General features: G+C 40.5%; 1 protein-coding gene across 1 annotated transcript; it reads left to right on the top strand.

The window, feature by feature from the left end:
• The first annotated feature begins 506 nt into the window (after positions 1 to 506).
• LOC126379150 (protein suppressor of forked) lies at positions 507 to 27,716 on the top strand. Its single transcript, XM_050027795.1, has 18 exons — positions 507 to 712; positions 1,223 to 1,414; positions 1,917 to 1,949; positions 5,822 to 5,919; positions 9,022 to 9,175; positions 11,514 to 11,607; positions 12,317 to 12,456; positions 13,147 to 13,338; positions 14,510 to 14,647; positions 15,896 to 16,038; positions 16,945 to 17,102; positions 20,656 to 20,822; positions 22,065 to 22,172; positions 23,069 to 23,157; positions 24,075 to 24,175; positions 25,092 to 25,226; positions 26,078 to 26,184; positions 27,356 to 27,716. Exons 1-18 carry the CDS (start codon positions 677 to 679, stop codon positions 27,458 to 27,460), a joined length of 2,190 nt encoding a protein of 729 aa, XP_049883752.1. The 5' UTR covers positions 507 to 676; the 3' UTR covers positions 27,461 to 27,716.

Here is a 27,716-nt window from a genome sequence, read left to right as displayed (position 1 = left end):
TATTGGATTGGAATCGAATGTAGCGCTCAAAACGCGGTCAGCTGCATCTGTTTCTTAGGTATGATTCTATTATCCAATCTCTCTGCTGATTTTTACGACACAAATCACAGTAAATTCGCTTATATAAATTCGCTTTATTATTATTAAGTTCGCACTTTTTAAATATCGATAAATTAAAGAAATATCACTTTTAAATTGCACTTCCCTAAAATGGAATGACCGAATGATGTCTGTAAAGTATTAAAAATTACGTTTCCTTCCACGAAAAATGAATTTTGTTTTGAAACAATTTTATTTAAACAATTTAATAAAAATTATTGATACTTACAAAATATATAAAAACTTAGCTTAGTTATAAAATTTCCAAATAGAATAGCTTCTGAAATCTTTTTTGAATTATAGTTACTATTAAAAAAACTGTCATTTTTAAATAAAAGTAAGTCAAATGGAACGCAACGAATGAAATCTGACGATGAATGATGATTGAATGAAATCAGCTTTGCGTCTTGTCTAGGTTCCGGCGTCGCGTGTTAATTTTTATTTGATTGCGGAAATTAACTAATTTGTCGTCAAATAACATAGAAATATTGAATTTACATTGTTTATTTGATACCTTACTTATGTGGATCTAATTGCACTTTTAAACTCATTTTGCACAGAACAGTTATCAAAGAAAATGACGACCATAGCAACAGAGGAAAGCGCTGAGATTGTAAGTTTTAACGTCTTTATATTAAAAATCTGCCAAAAAATAAAAGTTAGAACTTAATTAGCCTTTTGGCTAGTAAAATAGAAATTGCAACTTATACTGCATTTAGTAAATATATCTTTATTATTCAAAAACAATTTGTACAATAAATTTACAGGACCTGTGCTATTTACTGCACTTGTCAAAAATTTTGCATTAGTTTTCACTACCTACACCGTTTGCTCGACCGTTATGCGGCTCACCTCTTATCACGTTGGTCTAACGGAAAGCTCGATGATATGTGGGTGCTTCGTTTGTCTTGCGATGGATGTATCTCTGACTAACCCCATTCGGATAAAGTTATATTATTGCATTATTATTAGTACTCTGTCTTAAGAATAACAATCCCTGAACAGCATGGTGTAGCGCTGTAATGGTGTTGTTTTGTGAAGTGATGATTTGGTCATCATTAAACACTGTGTCTCAAGCCTCGATAAAAATTAGATAAAAAAATAATTTTTATTGCCTTTTTAGGACTGGGGAAATGAGAGGTTAATTAGGGCGCAGCGAGCGGTGGAAGCCAACATATACGATGTGGATTCCTGGTCTCTACTCATTAGAGAGGCCCAGACGAGGCCGATCAATGAAGTGCGGACGATGTACGAGAAGCTGATAGCTGCGTTTCCTACTACCGGGCGCTATTGGAAGATTTACATCGAACAGGAGGTAAACTGCTTTTTCTTAAATGAGTTTTGTTGGTGGACTTACATCCAGACCACACACATACACACACACACACACGCACGCACGCACACGAACACAAACACATACACAAACACGCATGCACACACACACAAACAGACAGTTTTAATACTCACACACACACCCACTGAGTTCAGTTGGTGCACTTACAACTACCAAAGCACACAGAGACACACACAAACACAAAAACAAACAGTTGTAATACACACACATTCATTGAGTTCAGTTGGTGCAGTCAGGTCCAGACTGCAGACAGACAACACATATAGATACATACAAAAACACAATTAGACAGTTGTCATACACACACAGACAGCCATAATATACAAACACAAGTAAATATACAGACTTATGTATGAGGATACTGTTATTTCAACAGTTTTAAGACTGTTATCAAAAAGCTTTATCTATTGTCACTCATTTATCAATCATCTCTTTAATTTTTTAATTTTGTCTTTTTTTTCAGATGAAGGCGAGAAATTTCGAAAAAGTGGAAAAGGTTAGTATGGTTACGTAAGTTTAAAAAAAATATAGTACTTAAAAATAAGCATTCTGTGATATTAGTCTGTAAGAAAAAAAGAACAGTTAAAGATAAAACTAGAGCTAATGTTTTTAGGATAATTAGTTATAAAGTGAAATAAAGAAAACGGAATTGTTGAAAAATCTTTTTTTTCGGCTAGGGTGTCTGTGTTCAGACATGCTGGAGGTGATTTTATGTAGCAAGTTGAAATAAATAAAAAAATATGGTAACAATTTTTGTAACATGGAAACACTTAACTGGGGGCTAAAAAGGTCACATTGAATCAATTCATTTAAAAAAAAAAACAATATTGCGCACTTTTTTATGCGCCAATGTCAAATTGCCATATTGTTTTTTTTTTTTGGATGAATTGCAACACTATTGTGACCATTTTATACCACATTTGACATTTAGATCCATTTTTTTTGTACATTTTTGTTTTTTAAAAGTTGTTTCGTGCATTCCTGGTTGACACCATGCCTATTAAATTGAATGATATTGTTTTTTTAAATGCTACAAAAAATACTTAATAGAAAATTAATTAATTCTTTTAAAATCGAATTTCTTGCTACTGAAGATCACTTTCGGCATGTAATAATATTATCCCTATAAATATAGATAAATATGGAGTTACTAATATACTATGCATAAAAAATAATTAAAAAAAATAAACCTTTAAAATCTGTGTAATACAATATAAGAAATAATATTTTTATATTTTGTTGAATATTTTATTATGGGGATCTACATTCTGAAGTAGGTGCAAGTAGAAAGCCGATAGACGAGTCGATTGACGATCGAAGAGCCCTACAGTAGGGGTGGTTGTGCCTGCTCTTCAAAAAAAGTACAAAAAGTTTCTTTAATTTTTATTAAACAGTTTTTGAAGTCTTATATTTTTTAGTTCACTACTTATTCGAGTAGGTGACACTAACACCAAAAAATATAAATATGTCCAGTCAGTAACACACACGCAGGCAGGAACATACATTATCAAAACACTCGGATATAACAGACTTTAGTCATAGCATCCAAATCCCCTCCCCCCAACCACATTAGCGCCGACCCCCAGAATCCACTAACAACAACCCCCCCCCAAAGTCAACACCCCCAACAGTCTACAACCCCCTCCCCCCAACAGCCAACAACCCCCCCCCCAACAGTCAACACACCCAACAGTCTACAACCCCCTCCCCCCAACAGCCAACAAACCCCCCCAACAGTCAACACCCCCAACAGACTACAACCCCCTCCCCCAACAGCCAACAACCCCCCCAACAGTCAACAACCCCCCCTCCAGTCAACACCCCAACAGTCAACAAACCCCCCCAACAGTCAACACCCCCAACAGTCTACAAACCCCCCCAACAGTCAACAACCCCCTCCCCCCAACAGCCAACAACCCCCCCAACAGTCAACAACCCCCCAACAGTCTACAACCCCTTCCCCCCAACAGGCAACACCCCCCCCCCCCCCAACAGTCAACAACCCCCCCAACAGTCAACAACCCCCCCCCCCCCGACAGTCAACACCCCCAACAGTCAACAAACCCCCCAACAGTCAACAACCCCCTCCCCCCCAACAGCCAACAACCCCCCCCAACAGTCAACAAACCCCCCCAACAGTCAACACCCCCCCCCGACAGTCAACACCCCCAACAGTCAACAACCCCCCCAACAGTCAACAACCCCCTCCCCCCAACAGCCAACAACCCCCCCAACAGTCAACAACCCCCTCCCCCCAACAGCCAACAACCCCTCCCCCAACAGCCAACAACCCCCCCCAACAGTCAACAACCCCCCCCCCCAACAGTCAACAACCCCCTCCCCCCAACGGTCAACACCCCCCCCCCACAGTCAACACCCCCTACAGTCAACACCAGCACCCCCCCCCCATCAACAGTAACAACTCCCCCCTTCCCCTGTTGCCTGCTAACACTGATACGAGCTTCCTTCATACAAAAGACATCGAGGAGACCTTCGTTTTTGTTCTATAATGATGCTTTTTTTTTACCATAATCTACTTAGCCGATATTGATAAAACTTGAACTATTCCCTAAGTAGCACGATACTGACTCCGATAAAAAAAAATGCAATACGATTTGTAGTTTCTAGAAACTGCGTGAACATAAATTTTGGATTTATTATTTCATATTCATTTATTGCATGTCACAAACATAAATTAAGGTGGAACATAGTAAGAAGGTACATGTGATATTTCATAAACTATAAACCACTATTTGCATAAAAAAAAGTAAAAGTAACTACTTAAAATATTTATTTCCTCTACAAATAACATTGTTCTTATACTAATTTACAATGATTTTATAACATGAACATTAATAATATTTGTAGAGGCTGGAGCCTAAACTAGGATACCCTGTGTTATATGTCTCCAGGCCTCCACCTCCAGGAATGCGGCCATTAATAATGTTTTCAATAGAGCAATACAAAGAAAGTAAATAAAAATATGCATACTAACAGGCTGAATGCAAATACCGAATAATGATTAAAGAATTTGATTTGTTAACATACCCACGATTCGTACCACAATATTCTAATACAAGAGAAAGTATTCACACAAAACCGGCCAAGTGCGAGTCGGATTTGCGTACGAAGGGTTCCGTACCATTGACTAAGAAAAAACAGTAGTATTGTTTTTTAACAAAAAAGGGCAAAAATGTCGCGTTTGATGTATGCGAATTACTTTCAAGGCCAGAGTGAACAGGCACCTGGGCGAGCTCCATCGTAGGCCTCGTCAATGCCTTCGGGCAAGTCTGGGGCCAAGAGCAAACCCATCAAAGGTAAAAAAAATGGAGAAACCCACCGCCTTAAATACTTATTTTGTCGTTATAACGGCAGCAAAAATACATAATTGAAAGTTTCAACTGTCTAGCTATTGCAGTTCTTGAGATACAGCCTGGTGACAGACGGACGGATAGACAGACAGCGAAGTGTTAGTAGTAGGGTCCGTTTTTGCCCTTTGCGTATGGAACCTTGAAATCGTTTTCATCCGCCACAATTTTCTAAAATATTAGCTACATAGGTCGAGTTGAAGGGCGGTAAGTATTTTCAGCATTGTTGTGTTACAAAATCGTTATTGAATTTAGTTAAATACTGGCCCCGATTCCTGCAGACACATCCTAATTTTATTTTAAATTATACCTGTCATTTTCTTATGCGCCGAAAAGGAAAGGGACGGGTAACCGACAGGCATAAAAATGGAATACACGTCAATTTAAAGCAAAAATCTAAAACAACCGTCTAAAATTTTTACATCGGCCAATAACAACAAAATTAGTTTTTTTTTGGTACTTGGGCGATAGGCACGTTAAGCCGTTGGCCCCGGCTGCATTAGCAGTCGTTAATAACCATCAATCCGCACTGGGGCTGATGGTTTAAGGCCCGATCTCCCTATCCATCCATAGGGAAGGCCCGTGCCCCAGCAGTGGGGACGTTAATGGGCTGATGATGATGATGATACATTGTTTAAGTTATATTACATATACAGGGTGTTAGTGACATCGTAACGAATACTAAGGGGGATGATTCAGACCATGATCCCGAGTTGATATGTGGAATTTTCAGTAGGAAAATTCATAGTTTTGTGTTTTTTTATAATTATTTTCAGTTCCACACTTTTGCTACGGAAAATTCCACTTGATATCATCTCAGAATCATGGTGCGAATCACTCATCAAAATTTTTTTTTTTTTTATTAGGTTTGCCAACAGACATAAACACTTTTACATGTAACTTAACCTATTTACAAAGTTTTCGGTACGATGTCACTAACACCCTGTATAGTCGTGAGCTTCTTATTTATGTTGCAATATAATAATTTTCTACGCGCCAGCTTTTCCAACGGTGTCTGATGAAGATTCTGAACATTGAGCTGTGGAGGTTGTACCTGAACTACGTAAAGGAAACCAAATGCATGCTGCCAACATACAAGTACGTATAACCTAGTTACAAAACTTAAAAATAGATAGATAGATAGATAAAATACTTTATTGAGCACAATGGACACAAAATACAGGGATGGGTCGTTCTTCTTTTTTATCGACAATGATCTGTCTTACGTTCTGCTTTTGATAAGTTGTTTTAGAATTTTATTTCATGTTTCCATTGTCCAAAAATATAGTTATCTTATTATACTCAAAATAGAAGCAAAATACTAATCGGTTCCTCAATTAGTTATTAACGTAGCTTCATTGTTTTTCACAAAATTTTGTGACAGAGTGGTATATTGAAATGCTGTCTCCGATGAAAAGGGCCACTCTGTCACAATATTTTTTGGAATACGCCTGCAAAGAAAAGTATGTTACCAAGATAAAGAGAACCACTAAATAGTCCTTTACGGACAGATCTTTATATGATGTTTTAAAATATTTATTGCCGTTATAATTTTTAAGATGTTAAGTCCGATTAATTGGGAAAATGTCTTTTTATTGTCGATAAAAAAGAAGAACGACCCAGATAAGGACAGCATATACAGAAAAGCACAACAGGCGGCCTTATTGCTCATGCAGCAACTTCTTCCAGGCAACCTAAAACAATATATAGATGACCAATAAACAATACACAATATAAAACAATATATATAGATGTAATTAAAACACATAATAACGGGTTCTTACCGCGTCAGGGATAGCATCAGGGATATGAGACTCCCGATATTTCGACACTGTTGCAAGTGCCGTGATCACGGGATGACTGATGAAATTACAAATAGATGTTTCGTAAATCATCCCTGCGCTGAAATAATTTTTGAATGAAAACAAAATCCTTTATATAACCTGCCTCCTGCTTAGGCCGCCTGCTTTTCTGTATACAGGGTGTTAGTGACGTGGTAACGAAAACTTTGAGGGATTATTGAGACCATGATTCTGAGATGATATGAAGTGGAATTTTCCGTCGCAAAAGTATGGAACAGAAAATAATAAAAAGAAAAACAAAAATTTTCATGAATTTTCCGACTGAAAATTCCACTTGATATCAACTCAAAATCATGGTCTAAATCATCCCCCTCAGTATTCGTTACGGTGTCACTAACACCCATACCTACTTGTATGGGTACAGTATGTACTTGTGCGGGGTGTAAGTGACATCGTAACGAATACTGAGGGGGATGAAACAGCTGATTATTCTGAGTTAATATCAAGTGGAATTTTTCATCGCAAAAGTATAGAATTGAAAATAATTTAAAAAAACTAAAAAAAAATAATGAATTTTGCGACGGAAAATTCCACTTGATATCAACTCAGAATCATGGTCTGAATCATCCCCCTCAGTATTCGTTACGATGTCACTAACACCCTGTATGTTGTCCTTATCTCTGTATTTTATGTACATTGTGCTCAATAAAGTATTTTATCTATCTATCTAAATCCACCAACCCGCATTGGAGCAGCGTGATGGAGTATGCTCCATACCCCCTCCGGTTGATTGAGGGGAGGCCTGTGCTCAGCAGTGGGACGTATATAGGCTGTTTATGTTTATGTTATTTATCTAAATATTTTTTTTTCGAAATCAGCATATTCAAAACAAAAAGTACAACTCAAGGAGATTAGAAATTATAGTCCGGCAATCTCGTGCGCGACCCTCCTGCGGGGCGACAGACGGTGGCGGGGACGGGGTAGCGCGTCATCCTTTTGACATTCTAGAACACGGCTGCACACGTAGAGAAGTGTGCCAGGATAAATCTTGCAATAAGTTGTACTTACTTGTGACGTAATATATGTAGGAGTGAATAAAAAGATAGAACTATTTTATTTTATTTTTATTATTATGCTTGAGGACCAATTATTAGGAAAGCTAAAATATTAATAGATTGTTTTATTATAAATCAATTTCCATATCGCTTTCATTTTCACTCCGTTTGATATTCTTCGTCACTTCTCTTTGATTTCTCCGTGTTTTGCTCATTAATTATTTATGCACAACCTCCTTAAGTTGTCTTGAGATAGCCTTACTCATCCTCAGATATTAATCTCGTGTGCGTCGCCCTCAAAGTAGTACAGATTATCAAGCACGTGTTGCCGCTTCGGCTGCGCGGCCGAGACTGCCGTACTTGACGCGCAGATGCACGCGTTTCCCTTCCCCGCTACACCACCTGCTACCCGCTGACATCTTAGCTACCCCGTCCCCGCCACCGTCTGTCGCCCCGCAGGAGGGTCGCGCACGAGATTGCCGGACTACTCGTATAGTTACGGGTGATTTTGAAAGTAGTTACGTAAAAAGCAACACTACCTACGTAAAAAGACTACTGCCTTCTCTCGAATCTCGAACGGGATCTCGTCATACAATCATCATCAATTTAAGAGCCACGCTCTTGTCGGTGCAGCATTTTTCATGCTACCTTTTTAGGAAAAAATAAGGCAGTGGTTTCCCTCTTGCCTTCCGCCCCGCAGTACTCTGTCTGACGCAAATGGGTTGGCGCCCAGATTAGTCTATTACAAAGCCATACTAGGACTCCTGTCCTCCGCCTCCGAATAGTACTGACAGTTACTGCTGCCCTCTGTCAGGTTCCAGGTTACAGTCCCTGTGACTTGCCCCTTCCGTCCTGCATTGCCGTACCGATGGCTCCCATCTTCGCCTCTGCAACCGTCATACGTATACAATACAATACAAATATACTTTCTTGCACTAAAATAAAAAATAAATAATAACAAAAAGACTCTTGAGTAGGTGCATGGCAAATGGCGGCCTTATCGCTTAAAGCGATTTCTTCCAGACAACCATAGGGTGAGGGAAAATGTAAAAATTGAAATTGAAAGATTGCAGGTACAAACTACAATATCATATTGTCATATTGTGTTTCGGGATTGATCCCAAAATATTAGCCGAGATCTCGCGAGATCGGGATTGCGTTCCCTACTCTCACATCCTCACTTGCGTCAGACAGAGTACTGCGGGGCGGAAGGCAAGAGGGAAACCAGTGCCCTATTTTTCCCTAAAAAAGTAGCATGGAAAATGCTGCACCGCCAAGAGCGTGGGGGTCTCTCACATCACACGCAAGTAAACGCGAATTAAACATCTTTTTGTCGTCCCTAGAGAGAAGATGGCCCAAGCCTACGACTTCGCCCTGGACAAGATAGGGCTGGACATCCACGCGTATCCCATCTGGAACGACTACGTTACGTTCCTCAAGAGTGTGGACGCTGTTGGCTCCTACGCTGAGAACCAGAAGATCTCTGCTGTTAGGAAGGTGAGGAGAATATAACAAAGAAACTAGACCATTCAATCTGTGCGTGTATCGTAATAACACCTCCTTTTACAACCCTATCACCCGTATGTGTCGTCAGTACAACGACAATACAATACAATACAATACAAATACACTTTATTGCACCAAAATAAAAAGAAATAATTACAAAAAGTCTCTTAACTAAGTACATGGCAAATGGCGGCCTTATCGCTTAAAGCGATTTCTTCCAGACAACCATAAGGTGAGGAAAAAGGTAAAAAAAATAATTGAAAGATTGCGGGTACAAACTATGCATACAACTTAACAACAAATACATGCAAATAAATATATAACATACTTACAAATATAATATATACCTAACCTATATACGTACATAACCTAACATATATACCTACTTATATAAATAGTACACACAAAATACCTAATAATAAGCAACTCAAGAGATTCAGACGATGACACTTCATTATAAAAACAGAACCATTAACAATTATTCCTATAAAAATAAAATAGAAAAAAAAACAAAAAAAAAAGGATATAAGAGTAACCTCGGAGTACATTCAAGACACACAAAAAAAAAGGAAAATAGAAAATCTATAAATATACATATATAAAAGCAGTAAATAATAATTTATGAGTAACCACACTGATGTTCAAAATAATAACGAAGAAGATTTTGAAAAATATGCAAGGATTTAGCTTGTCTAATAGAGGGTAGCAGAGAATTCCACAGTCTCACAGCGTACACGGAAAAAGAACGACCTTGTCGTTAATGACAAGGATATTGATATTTTTAATAATAATTTTCCTGCCTTCATTCGTTTTCTTGTTAGAAACATAATGCTCACCTGAAGATTTGGCCGTAGATCCATGAATCGTAGTTGTTACCATGTTGTTGTTACATAAACTGCCTATATACGTCCCACTGCTGGGCACAGGCCTCCCCTCAATCAACCGGAGGGGGTATGGAGCATACTCCACCACGCTGCTCCACTGCGGGTTGGTGGAGGTGTTTTTACGGCTAATAGCCGGGACCAACGGCTTAACGTGCCCTCCGAAGCACGGAATCATCTTACTTTTTCGGACAATCAGGTGATTCAAGCTTGAAAAGTCCTTACCAAACAAAGGACAGTCTCACAAAGTGATTTCGACAATGTCCCCATCGGGAATTGAACCCGGACCTCCAGATTGTGAGCCTAACGCTCTAACCACTAGACCACGGAGGCTGTCGTTCTTTTCTTTTTTTAATTTGCGTCGTCTTTTCTCGCCATAGTATTGTATATCTTGCATACGTTTAGTTGGGCTACAGTCTCAACCTCATAAAGTGTATTATTTCATAAGATTTGTGTCTGTAACCTGTTACGTGTGTTTATTAAATAAATAAATAATCACCTTCTAGGCGAGCTCGCTCCATCTTAGGGCAAGTCTGGGGCTAAGAGCAAACCCATCAAGAGCTAACCCATCATCAAAAAAATAAAAAATAAACATCACGCCCGCGAATGTGCTCATTGCGCGTGCGTGCGTGTGTGCGTTTTTTGTCATCTTTACATTTGTCTTTATTTAGTAATCAGAATTTTTTTTTCTTGAACCTAGTACAGTCATGAGCAATATAATGTACCCACTTTAGGACTCTGTTGCACTAACATTTTGACATTTAGTGAGACTCACAGTTCAATTTGTCAAAAATGTACCAAATTGGAACATTTTTGTCAATTTTTTTGGTATTGGTACCAAATTGTATACATATTAATGCTCGTGACCGTACACGACCCAATTGGGTAGTTTCCTAGGTCAAAGATAAATAATAATAATAATAAAACACTTTATTGCACACAAATTCACAAAACATTTACAGGGTAAACTTATTCTAAAGTGGGCAGAGGCGGCCTTATCGCTAAGAGCGATCTCTTCCAGACAACCTTCGGCAGAGGATATAGTACACTTGTACAGCTGCAGTGTAGCGCGCAAAAAAGTAAAATAGAATAAGAGAAAAAACCTAACTTAAATTATGTAATTCTGATTACTAAATAAAGACAGATCTGAAACTAACAAAAAACATTTTCTTTTTCTATTTAACTTATTTATGAATTTTAATAAAAAAAACGTAATAATAAGCCCGGCATTTCATCACGTTTTTCTATGACGTCACAGGTTGCTTTTTCATGCGAATTCCATAGTAATTTCGTGTTTTGACGTTTAGTAAAAAGTAACTGATTTGACTAGTTGGAAACTAGCCTATAGTTTATCGTGCAAACAGTGTGGGTTTTAAACTTTCCTGGCAGAATTGTCCCTGTTGACAGAAGCCATTTAGGAAAAAAAAACTTTTCTCTTTGTCTTTCAGGTGTACCAACGTGCGGTGATAACTCCAATAATTGGTATTGAGACGCTGTGGAAAGACTACATTGCCTTCGAGCAGAGTATTAACACGATTATAGGTCAGATTCTAACATTAATTTTGTTTTTTTTTTCGGTGGAGTGTAAGGAGAGAGTGTTTGGCTTTTTGCCAGAAGATTTACTGTTTTTTTTTTTGCGGCCTCCGTGGTCGAGTGGTTGAGCGTTCTGCTCAGGTTCCGGGTTCGAATCCCGATGGGGACAAATCACTTTGTGATCCCTAGCTTGGTTGGGACATTGCAGGCTGATCACCTGATTGTCCAGAAGTAAGATGATCCGTGCTAAAATGTACCGTGATAAACGTACTATTTCGGTACTATTTTTTGGCGTTTAAATCAAAGCGAAAGACCTTGTCGTTAACTCTCGCCAAATTTCGCTCACCGTCAAGCTAGCAAGTGCAATAAAACATGGCTATAAATCCAGAACCGTGATGGTACTAATTTTTTTACAACAGGTACTATTTTTTTCAATAAGAGTACTATTTTTTGGTATGGTCAAATTATTTTTTCGTGACCATTTTTTTTTTGAGGCCGCTAGCTTGACGCACACTTTAAACAGTAGAATTTTCCATAACTAAAGTGTAGAATTGAAAATAATTAAAAAAAAAAACTGGAATTTTCTGTCGCAAAAGTCATAAATTTTGCGACAGAAAATTCCAGTTGATATTAACTCAGAATCATGGTCTGAATCATGCCCCTCAGTATTCTGTCATATGAGAAAATGTCTATAAATTTATTATGGTCTTTTCTCCAGCCGAGCGCATGGCCATGGAGAGATCGCGCGAGTATATGAACGCTCGGCGAGTGGCCAAGGAATTGGAGACGGTTACGAGGGGACTGAATAGAAACATGCCTGCTACGCCGCCCACTGCCGACCGAGAGGAGATGAAACAGGTATAGTTCCAGATCAATATTCAATATTATTTGCATACTATGATGGTGTACAATTAGGGACGGTACTGAAAAGTATCGGCGTCCGAAGGACGTAATATACGATCCCGACGACCCGATTACTCTAGCCATAGAGGCAGCCAATCAGCTCGCGACACCAAACACTTCAGGACCCTGATACCGACTCCGCCGGCATGGTCGACGATTTCCCTCATTCAGCGCTTATCGCTATCGACCCACTCTCATCATCATCACCAGCCCATTAACGTCCCCACTGCTGAGGCACGGGCCTTCCCTATGGATGGATAGGGAGATCGGGCCTTAAACCACCCCGCGGGCCCAGTGCGGATTGATGGTTATTAACGACTGCTTATGCAGCCGGGACCAACGGCTTAACGTGCCTTCCGAATCACGGAGGAGCTCGAGATGAAAACTTTTTTTTTTGTGGTCACCCATCCTATGACCGGCCTTTGCGAAAGTTGCTTAACTTCAACAATCGCAGACCGAGCGCGTTTACCGCTGCGCCACCGAGCTCCTCAATCCGCGCGCCTGTATCCCCGAAGGGGTAGGCAGACGTTTATAGTAATTAACCTCGCCGGCTATATTTAAGTCCCATGCAAGAGGGGGCGAACCACCATATAAAAAAAAAAAATTGTATGTTTTTTTTTTGTTAAAACTTATTTCTTCTCTCAGGTGGAATTATGGAAGAAGTACATAGGCTGGGAGCGTTCCAACCCGTTGCGTTCAGAAGACACGGCTCTAGTAGGTCGGCGGGTGATGTTCGCTATAGAACAGTGTTTACTGTGTCTAGCACACCATCCGGATGTTTGGCACCAGGCCGCGCAGTTCTTGGATCACTCTGCTAAGCTACTGCAAGAGAAAGGGGTAAGTATTATCGACTTCACGTAGGTAAAGTAAAGTAAAGTTTATTATTAGAATCCACAAAAACACAAATACAGTAACAATTGACTTATAGTTATGAGTACAGCATCTCTTTGTGGAGGGCCGATGCCTATGCTAGGTGGAAACCTGTATTATAGGTCATCGCCAACCCCACGATGACACAGCGTTGTTGTACCTTGCATTTATACAATTGTAGACACTAAATTTAAAAACAAATGAGAAGCTTAAATTTAATTTTAAGTCGTTGAAGACAGGCAGACAGAAATGATACATGGGTCGTTCTTCTTTTTATCGACAATAAAAAGACATTTTCCCAATTAATCGGACTTAACATCTTTAAAATTATAACGACAATAAATATTTAAAAACATCATATAAAGATCTGTCCGTAAAGGACTATTTAGTGGTTCTCTTTATCTTGGTAACATACTTTTCTTTGCAGGCGCATTCCAAAAAATATTGTGACAGAGTGGCCCTTTTCATCGGAGACAGCATTTAAATATACCACTCTGTCACAAAATTTTGTGAAAAACAATGAAGCTACGTTAATAACTAATTGAGGAACCGATTAGTATTTTGCTTGTATTTTGAGTATAATAAGATAACTATATTTTTGGACAATGGAAACATGTAATAAAATTCTAAAACATAACTTATTAAAAGCAGTACGTAAGACAGATCATTGTCGATAAAAAAGAAGAACGACCCACATATATTAATCCTTAATTCTTATAGTGTGTGTGTGTGTTTGTGTGTGTGTCTGTGTGTGTGTATGTGTATGTGTGGGTGTGTGTGTGGGGTAAAATCAAAGAGCAAAAGTTCAGTCATTGACCCCCGCGAATTATTTGTAAACAGTGGTGATAATGGTGCTAATTCTTGTAAACACCATCTAATTTTAAATTTAAGTTATATCTGTCATTTTCTTATCCGCCGAAAAGGAAAGGGACGGGTAATCGACAAGCATAAAATTTATGGAACACACGTCAATTTTAAGCACAAATCTAAAACAACCGTCTAAAATTTTACACTGGCCAGTAACCCGACAGAATTATGTTGACAGCACACGTCAAACGGTTTGCATACCAGCGAGATACCTTTTTGATTCGCGCGGGTTATTCATTTTAACCGCCCTGATTACTGTTTTCGCCCTCAGGACTCGAACGCGGCCCGCCTGTTCTCCGACGAGGCGGCAGCGGTCTACGAACGAGCCACCAGCGGCCCACTCAAGCAATCCACCCTGCTACACTTCGCGCACGCGGACTATGAAGAGAGCAGGCTACACTATAACAAGGTATGGTCCATCCATCGACATCCTCACTATTTCTTAGCCAAATCAAAGTATAACAAAACCCGGCCAAATATGCTTAAAAATAACAGCTAACATTTCAAGGTTAGCCCAGCTGGCTGAGGTCATTCCACCCTGCGTTGCCATTTCGTAAAAAAAAAAGTGCCCACGACTAAAGTTTTTATATTTAATTTACAAGGAAATATTGAACTTTTAAGAGAATGCATTTCTCGGGAATGTATGTTGTATAATTTCTTTTTTTTTTCTTTTTTTGACGTGACTTATTGTAGATTTGCCGCAGATGGCATTAACTACTTGGCCGGACAAATGGGGAGCGCTGAAGGCTCTCACCCGGATTGTATAATTTCGGAGGTATGTGACCTAAGCTGTATTGGGCTGGTTTTCCCTTCGCGGGTTGGAAGGTCAGACAGACAGTCGCTTCTGTAAAAAACCGGACCTGTCAAATCTTCAGGTTAGGTGAGCGGAGCCTGTGAAAAACGGGATAATGAAGTTGTGAAGAAAATTACATTAATGATTCATAGCCTTCCTGCGTTTTAAACCTTGTCGAGGAAAGGGTATGAAGCTCAGAAATGATTTCATTTCTCCGGAACCTTGACATTTAATATAATCTCTTTCGTATACGTATCTTTTGGTTTGTAACACTATAATCTTGAATAATAATTATTTAATCGTTTTTTTAATATTGTTTCATTGCCTGTGTGAAATGTGTATACTTATATATTTATTAAATCTTAATGCTAAAAATACAATTTGTCAATGCCCTGCAAAACTGTTTAAACAGTTTGTCTGCATTTTTTTTTTTGACGTGACTTATTGTAGATTTGCCGCAGATGGCATTAACTACTTGGCCGGACAAATGGGGAGCGCTGAAGGCTCTCACCCGGTACAACGTTTAAGACAACAGGCCTGAGGGTGCCCAGTTGAGCGCGAACCTCGGCTCAGGGCGTCGTCTGAGAGGAAAAATATTCGGAAGAATTAATCGACCCTAGTGGGTCGATAGCGATAAGCGCTGAATGAGGGAAATCGTCGACCACGCCGGCGGGGTCGGTATCGGGGTCCTGAAGTGTTTGGTGTCGCGAGCTGATTGGCTGCCTCTACGGCTAGAGTAATCGGGTCGTCGGAGTTTGTCTGCAGGAAAGAGTCTCTACTGTGAAAAACGGTGTATTGCTGGGGAGATGATGACTACGCGAGTAGACCGATCGATTATGTTCTTATTCGTCATGTCCTCCTCAGGTGCACCAGGTCTACACCCGCTACCTGGACATGGAGGACATAGAGCCGACCCTGGCGTACGTGCAGTACATGAAGTTTGCGAGGAGGGCCGAGGGCATCAAGTCTGCCAGGACAGTGTTCAAGAGGGCCCGGGAGGACCCCAGGTGAGTGTGCTGCCCAAAGCATCTGGAGTAACGAGCAAAGCATAGTAAGAGTACTATGCTCCTCGTGTCTAGAGAGACACGAGGAGTGAGCGGAACGGAAAATTCCACTAGATATCTCTCATATACAGGATGTTAGTGACATTGTAACGAATACTGAGGGGGATGATTCAGTCCATGATTCTGAGTTAACATCAAGTGGAGTTTCCCGTCGCAAAATTTATGCATTTTTTTAGTTTTTTTTATGATTTTAAATTCTATACTTTTGCGATGGAAAATTCTACTTGATATTAACTCAGAATAATAAGCTGAATCATCCCCCTCAGTATTCGTTACGATGTCACTTACACTCCTATGAGTATACTCATAGCCATACAAGTAGGTATGGGTGTTAGTGACACCGTAACGAATACTGAGGGGTATGATTTAGACCATGATTCTGAGTTGATATCACTTGGAATTTTCCGTCGCAAAATTCTTGTATATTTTTTAGTATTTTTTTAATTATTTTTAATTTTATATTATTGCGATGGAAAATTCTACGTGATATTAACTCAGAATAGTGAGCTGAATCATCCCCCTCAGTATTTGTTACGATGTCACTTACATCCCGTACAAGTACATACTCGTACAAGTAGATAGGGTGTTAGTTACATCGTAACAAATACTGAGGCGGATGATTCAGCCATGATTCTGAGTTAATATCAAGTGGATTTTCCTGTCGGAATATTCATGAATTTTTTTTTCTGTTCCATACTTTTCGGACGGAAAATTCCACTTGATATCATCTCAGAATCATGGTCTGAATCAAAGCAAAGTTTTCGTTACGGTGTCACTGTCCTGTATACTTTACACCTCTGCCTACCCGTTTGGGGATACAGGCGTGATGCTCTGTTGCGAATGTTCTAGATCCCGCTACCACGTGTTCGTGGCCGCAGCCCTAATGGAGTACTACTGCTCGAAGGACAAGAACATCGCGTTCCGAATCTTCGAACTCGGACTTAAGAAGTTTTCACACATCCCCGAGTATGTGTTGTGCTATATCGATTACCTGTCGCATTTGAACGGTGAGTGGTTATTTCATCATCATCATCAGCCCATTAACGTCCCCACTGCTGGGGCACGGGCCTTCCCTATGGATGGATAGGGAGATCGGGCCTTAAACCACCACGCTGGCCCAGTGCGGATTGGTGGTTATTAACGACTGCTAATGCAGCCGGGACCAACGGCTTAACGTGCCTTCCGAAGCACGGAGGAGCTCGAGATGAAAAACCTTTTTTTTGTGGTCACCCATCCTATGACCGGCCTTTGCGAAAGTTGCTTAACTTCAATAATCGCAGACCGAGCGCGTTTACCGCTGCGCCACCGAGCTCCTCGAGTGGTTATTTACTTTTGATAAAATACTAACCCTATTTAGAAAGAAAGAACATATGATTCTCCTTATATGTATTACTAGCTTGTGCCCGCGACTTCGTCCGCGTGGCGTGTATCTATATTACGCGGATTTGGTTTTATCATACAAATGTTTTTTCCCGCTAACTCCCGTTCCCGTGGGAATATTGCAATATCCAGTTGCAACTAAGCTGTAAGTTTACTAAGGTACCTGCATGCCAAATTTCAAGCGTCTAACTTAAGCGGTTTAGATATTCTATAGGTTATTTTTTACTTTTTTATTTTATTTTTTTAAAGAACATCTAGGGCCCTGTGCCGAGGTTTTTCTTGCAGCTTCTTTTCCCCGGCTATAAAGGTTGTGAAGCTGCAGTAGTTTTAGGCGGATGAGACGTTCGTTATGTAAAAATTGACTATTCAAAGTGTAGCTATGGTACCTACTGAATAAAGATATTTTTGAATTTGAATATAAATCATAAATTTTATAGCGTCAAAGAATTCTAATCTCAAAAATATTGAATTGGAAAATGTGTTGGTTATTTGTATGTATGTTAGGGTGGAGCGAAAATATATGAAATAAAAAAATTTTTTTTTTTCTTCAACGGCATAGCGATGAAAAGTTACCTTGTTATATACAAAACAAACATAGAAAATATCACACAATTATCTTAACGTTTTGAGGTGCCCCGGCAGGGATGAAGACAAACGAAAAACATTTTTTTATGTATGTAATTATATATTACAAAAAATATCCAGAAACATTAAAAATACAGTTTAAATATTATTAATAATTATAATAAAGGCGTAGGGATGTGATGACCCCCATCGCCCCTGGTGAATTCATCAGCGAACCTGGTGAATTCAACAGTGCAGTCAGTCTCCGCAGGCCAACTTGTGGCGATCTGTTGGTGAGTGACGACACCGCGGAGCTGAGATCCCCCGAGAGTCGGTCAGGCCCTCCGTCTCTGGCTTGCTTTCACTGGCCGACCGGAGTGGACCCCAGCGGGGGCCGCAGGACTCTCACCTCTGAATTGCCTTCATTGGCCGGCCAGAGTGGGGCGTTAGAGCTATAAGCTCAGGGTGGAAGTGAAAGATGAATAAGTCGCGATTTAGTGAGGCGGGTAAACTGCCTCGCAGAAAGCGGTTTACACCTCTCGACACCATGAGCTGCTCACAACCATGTTGCTGCCTTGCCGTCCAGTCATGTTGGCTAGATAGGTGGCCCATCCAATGAGTGGCGAGTCACCGCCTGCTCATTTAATACATTTTTACCAACATTGGTCGAGCAGGCGCCATAGTCCCCCATAGCTCCAGTATCCCGGTCCACTAACCCCCAACCCAATAGCCCAGTTCCCTTTGTTCCCATAATCAGCAATAGTCCTACACGAACCGGGGATTGTCTTTGGGTGCACTCCCATAGTGTATACAGGGATAATCGCCGGTTGGTGTCACACCACATTTAGATTAAACTGTCTTAAGGGGTCTCTACGTGTTGGCTTCGGCCCCACGCACGCCTTTAAAAAGTCCGGGACTCTATACGCCCGAGATATGGAAACGACATACAAATAATAATAATAAAAAACATTTTTTCAATTTCCTACAAGGTTTCATCAAACAAATTTGAAGTTAGTGGTGGCTCAGTTATGTCACAGTCACGCCACAAAATAATGTCAGTATAAACTTTAGCATCGGAATTGAACACCGGCACCTTAAATTTTCGAAGTCTTCGAGTATTCTGTGATCTTGCTTTTATAATTTTTCGATATGCCAGATCTCGGATAGCCTCTCTGTCATCGCCAAGCATGGCAATGAGGATATTTTTTTTTGGATGACCGAAATATCCATTTCGTTACATTACTTTGTCAATGATAGCCTTCATACCGGAGTTCAAATAGCGACTAAGATTAATAGTTGGTCACAGGTGCTTAGCCCCGTCGATGCACGAGGAATTAAGTACATTTAATTGTAAATCACATCGGTCAATAAACTTTCATTACGTACGTGGCTAATACCACAAATTTTTCTTCAGGGTCAGTTTTTGTGGCATACAACCTTTGAATTCGATTAGCTGTTGTTAGCCAACTAGAATGGTTAAGGAGTCCAGGTTCTATATTAGCTAAATCAGAAGTAAATATACCAGTACTGATAGCGGTCATAATATCGTATAGATACTTTTGGTCGGTACTCAGCTCTGTCCTAGTAATTCCAGGTAATATTGTGGGTATAACGGAGAATGCGACTATCGGCATTGTTTGACAATTTTGTAATTAAGATCCAATGGTACCTGAAAAGCATTTCGGCCCTGTGGTTTTTCCATCTTAATTGTAATAACAAATGTCGCAGTGGTAATTCATTAGAATGCAACTTAGGATGCAAATAAATGAACGCCAAATAAATGAGTTGCTGTAAGCGCGCGAAATTACTAAATGTCACTCGATCGGTGTTTGGGTATTAAGACGCGGAGGAGACTTATTTCGCTGAAATACCTCTCCCCCGCGTCCCGCTTCCTTAGAGTCTCAACACGCATGTTTCTACCGGTAATAACTGTCGCTCAGGTGTTTTATAAAATGTTTGCGATTTTTTGAAAAAATTGGCAAAACTCATAATTTGCCTAATTTTTTCAAAACTTTATGACGATGGGGGCACCTCGAAACATAGCATAAGCCAACTGATTTTTTTTGTGCTTAATGTTGACCTGAAATAGCAACTTTTTACAGGTATACCGAAGCGAAAAAAAATAAAAAATGAAATCGCTCCACCCTAATGTATGTATTTGTATTTTTATATATAAAGGTATATTCTATTTAAGTTGGTAAGATGATCCGTGCTTCGGAAGGCACGGAAAGCCGTTGGTCCCGGTTACTACTTACTGATGTATGTACGTAGTCCGTAACAGCCTTCGTGGTTCAGTGGTTGAGGTCCTGAGTTCGAATCCCGGTGGGGACATATCACAAAAATCATTTTGTGATTCCTAGTTTGGTTAGGACATTACAGGCTAATCACCTAATTGTCCGAAAGTAAGATGATCCGTGCTTCAGAATGCACGTTAAGCCGTTGGTCCCGGTTACTACATACTGATGTAAGTACGTAGTCGTTACATGAGCCATGTCAGGGGCCTTTGGCGGCTCAATAGTAACCCTGACACCAGGGTTGATGAGGTTGGTAATTCACCTCAACCCACACGATAGAAGAAGAGTAAAGTAAGTAAGGTTTATCTTTGTTTGTCTTCAGAGGACAACAACACGCGCGTACTCTTCGAAAGAGTACTGTCCTCCGGCAGCCTGACCCCGGAGGCGTCAGTGGACATCTGGAACCGCTTCCTGGAGTTCGAGTCCAACATCGGCGACCTGCTCAGCATCGTCAAGGTGGAGAAGCGACGCCAGGCTGTGCTCGAGAAGGTATACCAATTGCAACATGTACTAGGGTCAAGATAAATTCTAAAGATGAAATTCTGATTACTAAATAAAGACTGATCTAACACTATCGAAAAACATTTTCTACTTCTTTTTTCTATTAAATTAAAAATGCCATTTTATTTAAAAATTATAACATAGAAATTGATTGCATTACACGTTAACAGCCTCCGTGGTCTAGTGGTTAGAGCGTTAGGTTCAAGATCTGAAGGTCCGGGTTCGATTCCCGATGGGGACATTGTCGAAATCACTTTGTGAGACTGTCCTTTGTTTGGTAAGGACTTTTCAGGCTTGAATCACCTGATTGTCCGAAAAAGTAAGATGATTCCGTGCTTCGGAAGGCACGTTAAGCCGTTGGTCCCGGCTATTAGCCGTAAAAACCACCAACCCGCAGTGGAGCAGCGTGGTGGAGTATGCTCCATAACCCCTCCGGTTGATTGAGGGGAGGCCTGTGTCCAGCAGTGGGACGTATATAGGCAGTTTATGTTATGTACACGTAACATTTAGTAATTAGAATTTAAAAGCATTGTCAAATAATATAACAAAATACAAAAAGATTTTGCATCCACCACATGCTTCGTCAAAAATGTAATTAAAATCTGTCAATGAAATCCACACAAGGTTTGTCAAAGAACAAAGATTTTACTTAAATTTTATCACGTTTCTCCACGACCGACGTCACAGTGTGCTTTTCATACAAATTCCATAGTAATTTCTTATTTTGACGTTTAGTAAAAAGTAACTGATTTGACTAGTAACTAGCCTGTTCTGTACAAAGCCGGACCTGTCAAATCTTCAGGTTAGGTAAGCGGACCCTGTGGAAAACGGGATAATGCTAGGGAGATGGTGGCCCCGATTCCTGCAGACACCTAATTTTACTTTAAGTTATACCTGTCATCTTCTTATTCGCCGAAAAGGAAAGAGACGAATGATTGACAGTCGTAAATTTTAGGAAGAATGAGTAAATGAATGAATAACCCGGGCGAATCAAAAAGTATCTCGCTGGTATGCAAACCGTTTGACGTGTGCTGTCAACTTAATTCTGTCGGGTTATTGGCCTATGTAAAATGTTTAGACGGTTGTTTTAGATTTCTGCTTACCCGTCCCTTTCCTTTTCGGCGGATAAGAAAATGACAGGTATAACTTAAAATAAAATTAGATGGCGTCTGCAGGAATTAGCACCGATGAGTCTCCAATACGTTATTAATTTGTGCTTGTTGTCTCCAGATCAAGGAGTTCGAGGGTAAGGAGACGGCGCAGCTGGTGGACCGGTATAAGTTCCTGGACCTGTACCCTTGCAGCATCGCCGAACTCAAGTCCATCGGGTACACTGAGGTAGGTCACATTTCCATAAAGATTCCTTATATCAAATCAATTTTTGACAGCGAGGATGTGCTGTCGCCAAAGGATGCTTTCGGGGTACCGAACAGAGCATAGTACAGTCATGAGCAATATCATGTACCCACTTTAGAACCCTGTCGCACTATCATATTTGACATTTAATGAGACTTACGGTTTAATTTGTCAAAAAGTTACTGTGACATGGTTTCAAAGTGTATACATGTTAGTACTCGTGACGAAGTGAAGTTGGTAGTGTGACTAGGGATCGACGATCCACTTGAGTCATGTTGGAAGTTATATATATTCGTCTCGCTGTGTAAACTTCGATACCGCGTTTCACGACCGCTTGAAGACTGCATTATTGAATGTGGCGCCATCTGTTGCATGTGGGCGGAACTAGTTGGCCAACTAGTTGCGTCCGCCACCAATTTATTTGCGTTCGGCGCGTCCTTGCCTCGGGGGTGGGCGCCTCTTACTTCAGTAGGCCGGAATGAGATGGTGGCTGAGTTCGGATAGGGACCCAGACCTACGGGGTATAACGTAGAACCCTTGCCCGGGGATACGGGTGAAGACCTCAACGGTTGCAGAGGCGGAGATGGGAGCCATCGGTACGGCAATGCAGGACGGAAGAGGCGAGTCACAGGGACTGTAACCTGGAATCTGACAAAGCAGCAGTAACTGTCAGTACTATTCAGAGGCGGAGGACACGAGTCCTAGTACGGCTTTGAAATAGACTTCTCTGGGCGCCTTTCCACTCGCGTCAGACAGAGTACTGGGGGAAGGCAAGAGGGAACTTGCCTATTTTCTTCTAAAAAAGTAGCATGGAGAATGCTGCACCGACAAGAGTGTGGCTCTTAAATAAGTGAAGAATTGATTGCTTATTTTTGTAGGTGGCGAGTATGTCAAATAAGTCGTGGGCGCTGGGTGGGCCGCTGGCGGGTGTCTCGTCAGAACTGGTCGCCGTCATACTCGGACACAAGTACGTACCTCACACACTGCATAATCGATCTTCTTCTCTCGTGTGGGTTGAGAGGTGGAGTACCAACCTCATCAACCCTGGTGCCAGGGTTACTATTGAGCCACCAAAGGCCCCTGACATGACTCATGTAACGACTACTTACTTACACCAGGAAGTAGTAACTGGGACGAATGGCTTAACATGCCTTCCGAAGCACGCATCATCTTACTTTCGGACAATTTGGTGATCAGCCTGTATTGTTCTAACCAAACTAGGGATCGCAAAGTAATTTGCATGATAAGCTACATACAACATAAACAGCCTATATACGTCCCACTGCTGGGCGCAGGCCTCCCCTCAATCAACCGGAGGGGGTGTGGAGCATAATCCACCACGCTGCTTCACTGCGGGTTGGTGGAGGCGTTTGGACTAGTATCCCGGGACCAACGGCGTAGCGTGCCTTCCGGAGCACGGAATCATCTCTTGTCTTTATTTAGTAATCAGAATTTCATAATTTATCTTCACCCAATTCATGAGCTTCTGAAAGGAGTTAGGTTGACTTACATAGTCAACAATAACACGCATAATGGGCCATCTTAGAGTCTAAATACGGAAAACAGAGCCCACTAACTAACTCATCATCATCATCATCAGCCCATGGTTATTAACGACTGCTAATGCAGCCGGGACCAACGGCTTAACGTGCCTTCCGAAGCACGGAGGAGCTCGAGATGAAAACTTTTTTTTGTGGTCACCCATCCTATGACCGGCCTTTGCGAAAGTTGCTTAACTTCAACAATCGCAGACCGAGCGCGTTAACCGCAGCGCCACCGAGCTCCTCTAACTAACTAACTTCACCCAATTCATCATACGATTCACCTCTGACTACCCCGGTTGGGAACATAGTCGTGAACTTATGTTTTTATGTCGTATTACAGAGACAACGATCCGAATAAGGACATCGCCCGACCGGATACCAGCCAAATGATCCCGTATAAACCGAAATCGAACCCACTACCCGGGGAACATCCTATACCAGGTAATGGCCCCGATTCCTGCAGACACGCTAATTTTATTTTAAGTTATACCCGTCATTTTCTTATCCGCAGAAATGGAAAGAGGATAAATCAAATTCAAAAATATCTTTATTCAGTACGTAACATAGTCACACTTTGAATCGTCAATTTTTACGTAACGAACGTCTCATCCGCCTAAAACTACTGCAGCTCACAACCTGTATAGCCGGGGAAAAGAAGCTGCAAGAAAAACCTCGGTACAGGGCCCTAGACGTTCTTAAAAAAAAAAACATAAAATATTGGTATACAATTGAGTAATTTAGCTGCCTAATATCAGTTCTCAGACAGTTAATCCCATGCATTCAAATCTTCTAGATAATCACTAGTCTTATAATGACCTTTTTTTTTTGCAAAGTTTCTGTTTAACTACTGTCTTAAAACAGTTGAAAGGCAAATTCACCCTGCGATGGATGTTCCTTTGACTACCCCAATTGGGGTATATTATATTTATGTGTCCGGTTTTTTGGCGGGAACGGGAACGGGACAGTTGCTTTCTTCTTTGAATAATCTAAATAATCAATAGGAAGGGGTGTTTTGTGGTTAATGATCGCATTAAGTTAGTCGGAAAACATTCGTGACAGTGTTATTATATCGGAATATTCAATAAACAAAGTGTATCTACCTATTTTCGCTTCGTGCCAACAAGCCGCTTCATAGCTGAAAAGTTTATGCGGACCTTTGAGTTAATTCGTTTGGGGTTCGGAGTAGGAGTCTACTCCGAGGGTGGGGGCTTAGGTTTCATCATTATCACCTTTCATCATTTCATTAATCATCAAGAAAAAAAAATACGTAAGACATGGCTGTATGGGCATAGTTCCCTTTGCCTTACCCTTCGCGGTAAACCAAAACAAAAAAAAAATATTTATGTCCCCCCCCCAGGTGGGACGTTCCCCCTACCCCCGGCGGCGGCGGCGCTGTGCACCCGCATGCCGCCCCCCTCGAGCTACCGTGGGCCCTTCGTCCACGTCGACCGGCTCATGCAGCTGTTCAACAGGATATCACTGCCTGACAAACGTGAGTATACTGACTTCTATCGTGTGGGTTCTGGGATGATGGATGACTGTTGATATTAACACTTTCAAGGACAGAACGTCTACGGACATATGTCCAGTGGTAGGTGGTGTAAAAAGCTTAAAACGGCCTAATCAGGTGACAAAATGTGAGGACACAGTGAGTGCGGTTTGACGTAGTGAGTTTGGTGCTAGTTCAGATGGTTCCGAACATTCCGACATCAAATACATAAACAAGCGGCAAAGAAAGAGGGTAGACAGATATGTCTGCCCGTAGAAAATTATGGATCTACCTACTCCACTCCAATCTCATCAGTCATCTCGTGATCATGGCACTTGCAACAGCGTCGAAATATCGGGAGTCTCATATCCCAGATTTAAACGCGGTAAGAATCCGTTATTATGTGTTTTAATTACGTCTACGGACGTTTCGATTCTAAGGTGTCATACTACCTATTATCACCCATCAATGGTCCCATCAATCAATCAAAATCAAAACCAAATCGATCAATGGACCCATGGTCTTTGTCCGTGAAAGGGTTAACTCAGTATAATGAGCTGAATCATCCCCCTCAGTATTCGTTACGGTGTCACTAACGTACTACCTACTTGTATGGCTTGTATGGTCATGATTCTGAGTTGATAACACGAGGAATTTTCACTCGGAAAATCGATGTTTAGTGTTTTTAAAAAATATTTTCTATTCCATACTTTTGCGACGGAAAATTTATAATTCCACTTGATATCAACTCAGAATCACGGTCTGAAAAGTGTGTATCTGTCCTCAAAGTTTTCGTTACGGGGTCACTAACGTCCTGTAAAGGCTGTTTATGTATTAAACAATATTGGTTCCAGCGCCGCCGCCGACACAAGAGAACGGCTGTGACACCAAGCTGTTCGACCTCGCTCGCTCCGTGCATTGGATCATGGGCGACGAGGGGATCACTACCGTCTCTAACAAGGTATAGTAAAAATTAAAATAAAATAAATTTTATTACGGGTAACTTGGACACAGGATGTTAGTAACAATGATTTCTTACTCACTAATATTAGTATTACAGATACACAATACACACACATACACAATAAAAATAAGACATTTATTTACTGCTCCTGTACAAGTGACTCATGGAGCAATGAGTCATGTACGGACAGTCCAGCCTACTTACAATCATGCTCAGGATACTGTTACGAGTCAGTGATGTGCATCGTTTACGCATTGTGGTATAGAAGCAGTCGATCCGCTGGAATAGTGCTCGCTCCTTTTTATATAGGATTGGGTACTTTCCCAGGTCAAAGATATTCTAATACAACTCTGCCTACCCCTTCGGGGATACAGGCGTGATGCTGTTACGTTGTTGTTCCAGTCATAGCACAATCAGCACGTCAACACTCTTAAACTCTCTGCCCAAACCGATAAAAATAGGGTCGTGTACTAGGTACAAGATAAATTATGAAATGCTGATTACTAAATAAAGACAGATCTAAAGGTGACAAAACACATTTTCTTTTTTCTTTTAACTTATTTATGAATTTAAATAAAGAAAAATGTAATAATAAATGCGACATTTTGTCACGTTTTTCTATGACGTCACAGTGTGCTTTTTCATACAAATTCCACTAGTTGGAAACTACCCGCTCATTTATGAAAATATTCCGCTCACTGCTTTTAATGTAGGATTATTAAAATGATCCGATCACTCCTTTTAATGTAGGATTATTAAAATATTCCGCTCACTGCTTTTAATGTAGGATTATTAAAATGATCCGATCACTGCTTTTAATGTAGGATTATTAAAACATTCCGCTCACTCCTTTTAATGTAGGATTATTAAAATGATCCGATCGCTCCTTTTAATGTAGGATTATTAAAATATTCCGCTCACTGCTTTTAATGTAGGATTATTAAAACATTCCGCTCACTCCTTTTAATGTAGGATTATTAAAATGTTCTGATCACTCCTTTTAATGTAGGATTATTAAAATATTCCGCTCACTCCTTTTAATGTAGGATTATTCAAATGTTCCGATCACTCCTTGTAATGTAGGATTCTCGCTCCAATCGTTCCTTTTTTATCATCTTACCTTTCCATTACCACGTGTGTTATGTTAATATGTTATTTCCCACCGCAGGCACGAAGAAGGAAAGCTGGCGAGGACTCTGATGATGATGAGCTCGGCGTGGCGCCGCCAGTCAACGACATCTATCGGCAGCGGCAGCAGAAGAGAGTCAAATAATATACGAGTTAGACAATACTACTGTGTGTTAGTAACATCGTAACGGAAACTTAGGGGGATGATTTAAGCCACGATTCTGAGTTGATATCAAGTGGAATTTTCCGTCGAAAAACTATGGAACTGAAAATAAATAAATAAAAAACTAAACTTTTCATGAATTTTCCAACAGGAAATTCCACTTGACACTATTCTGAGTTAATATCAAGTGGAATTTTCCATCACAAAAGTATAGAATTGAAAATAATTTAAAAAAAAA

Source organism: Pectinophora gossypiella, chromosome 28, assembly GCF_024362695.1.
Source record: "Pectinophora gossypiella chromosome 28, ilPecGoss1.1, whole genome shotgun sequence".
NCBI lineage: Eukaryota > Metazoa > Arthropoda > Insecta > Lepidoptera > Gelechiidae > Pectinophora > Pectinophora gossypiella.
This window is presented reverse-complemented; position numbering and strand designations above follow the sequence as displayed.

Excerpts from the sequence above, each read along its gene's own strand:
- LOC126379150 (XM_050027795.1), top strand. The coding sequence starts at position 677 with ATGACGACCATAGCAACAGAGGAAAGCGCTGAGATT. Across the intron at positions 13,339-14,509 it reads AGCTACTGCAAGAGAAAGGG|GACTCGAACGCGGCCCGCCT; the intron begins GTAAGTATTATC and ends TTTCGCCCTCAG. Across the intron at positions 22,173-23,068 it reads AGTCCATCGGGTACACTGAG|GTGGCGAGTATGTCAAATAA; the intron begins GTAGGTCACATT and ends TTATTTTTGTAG.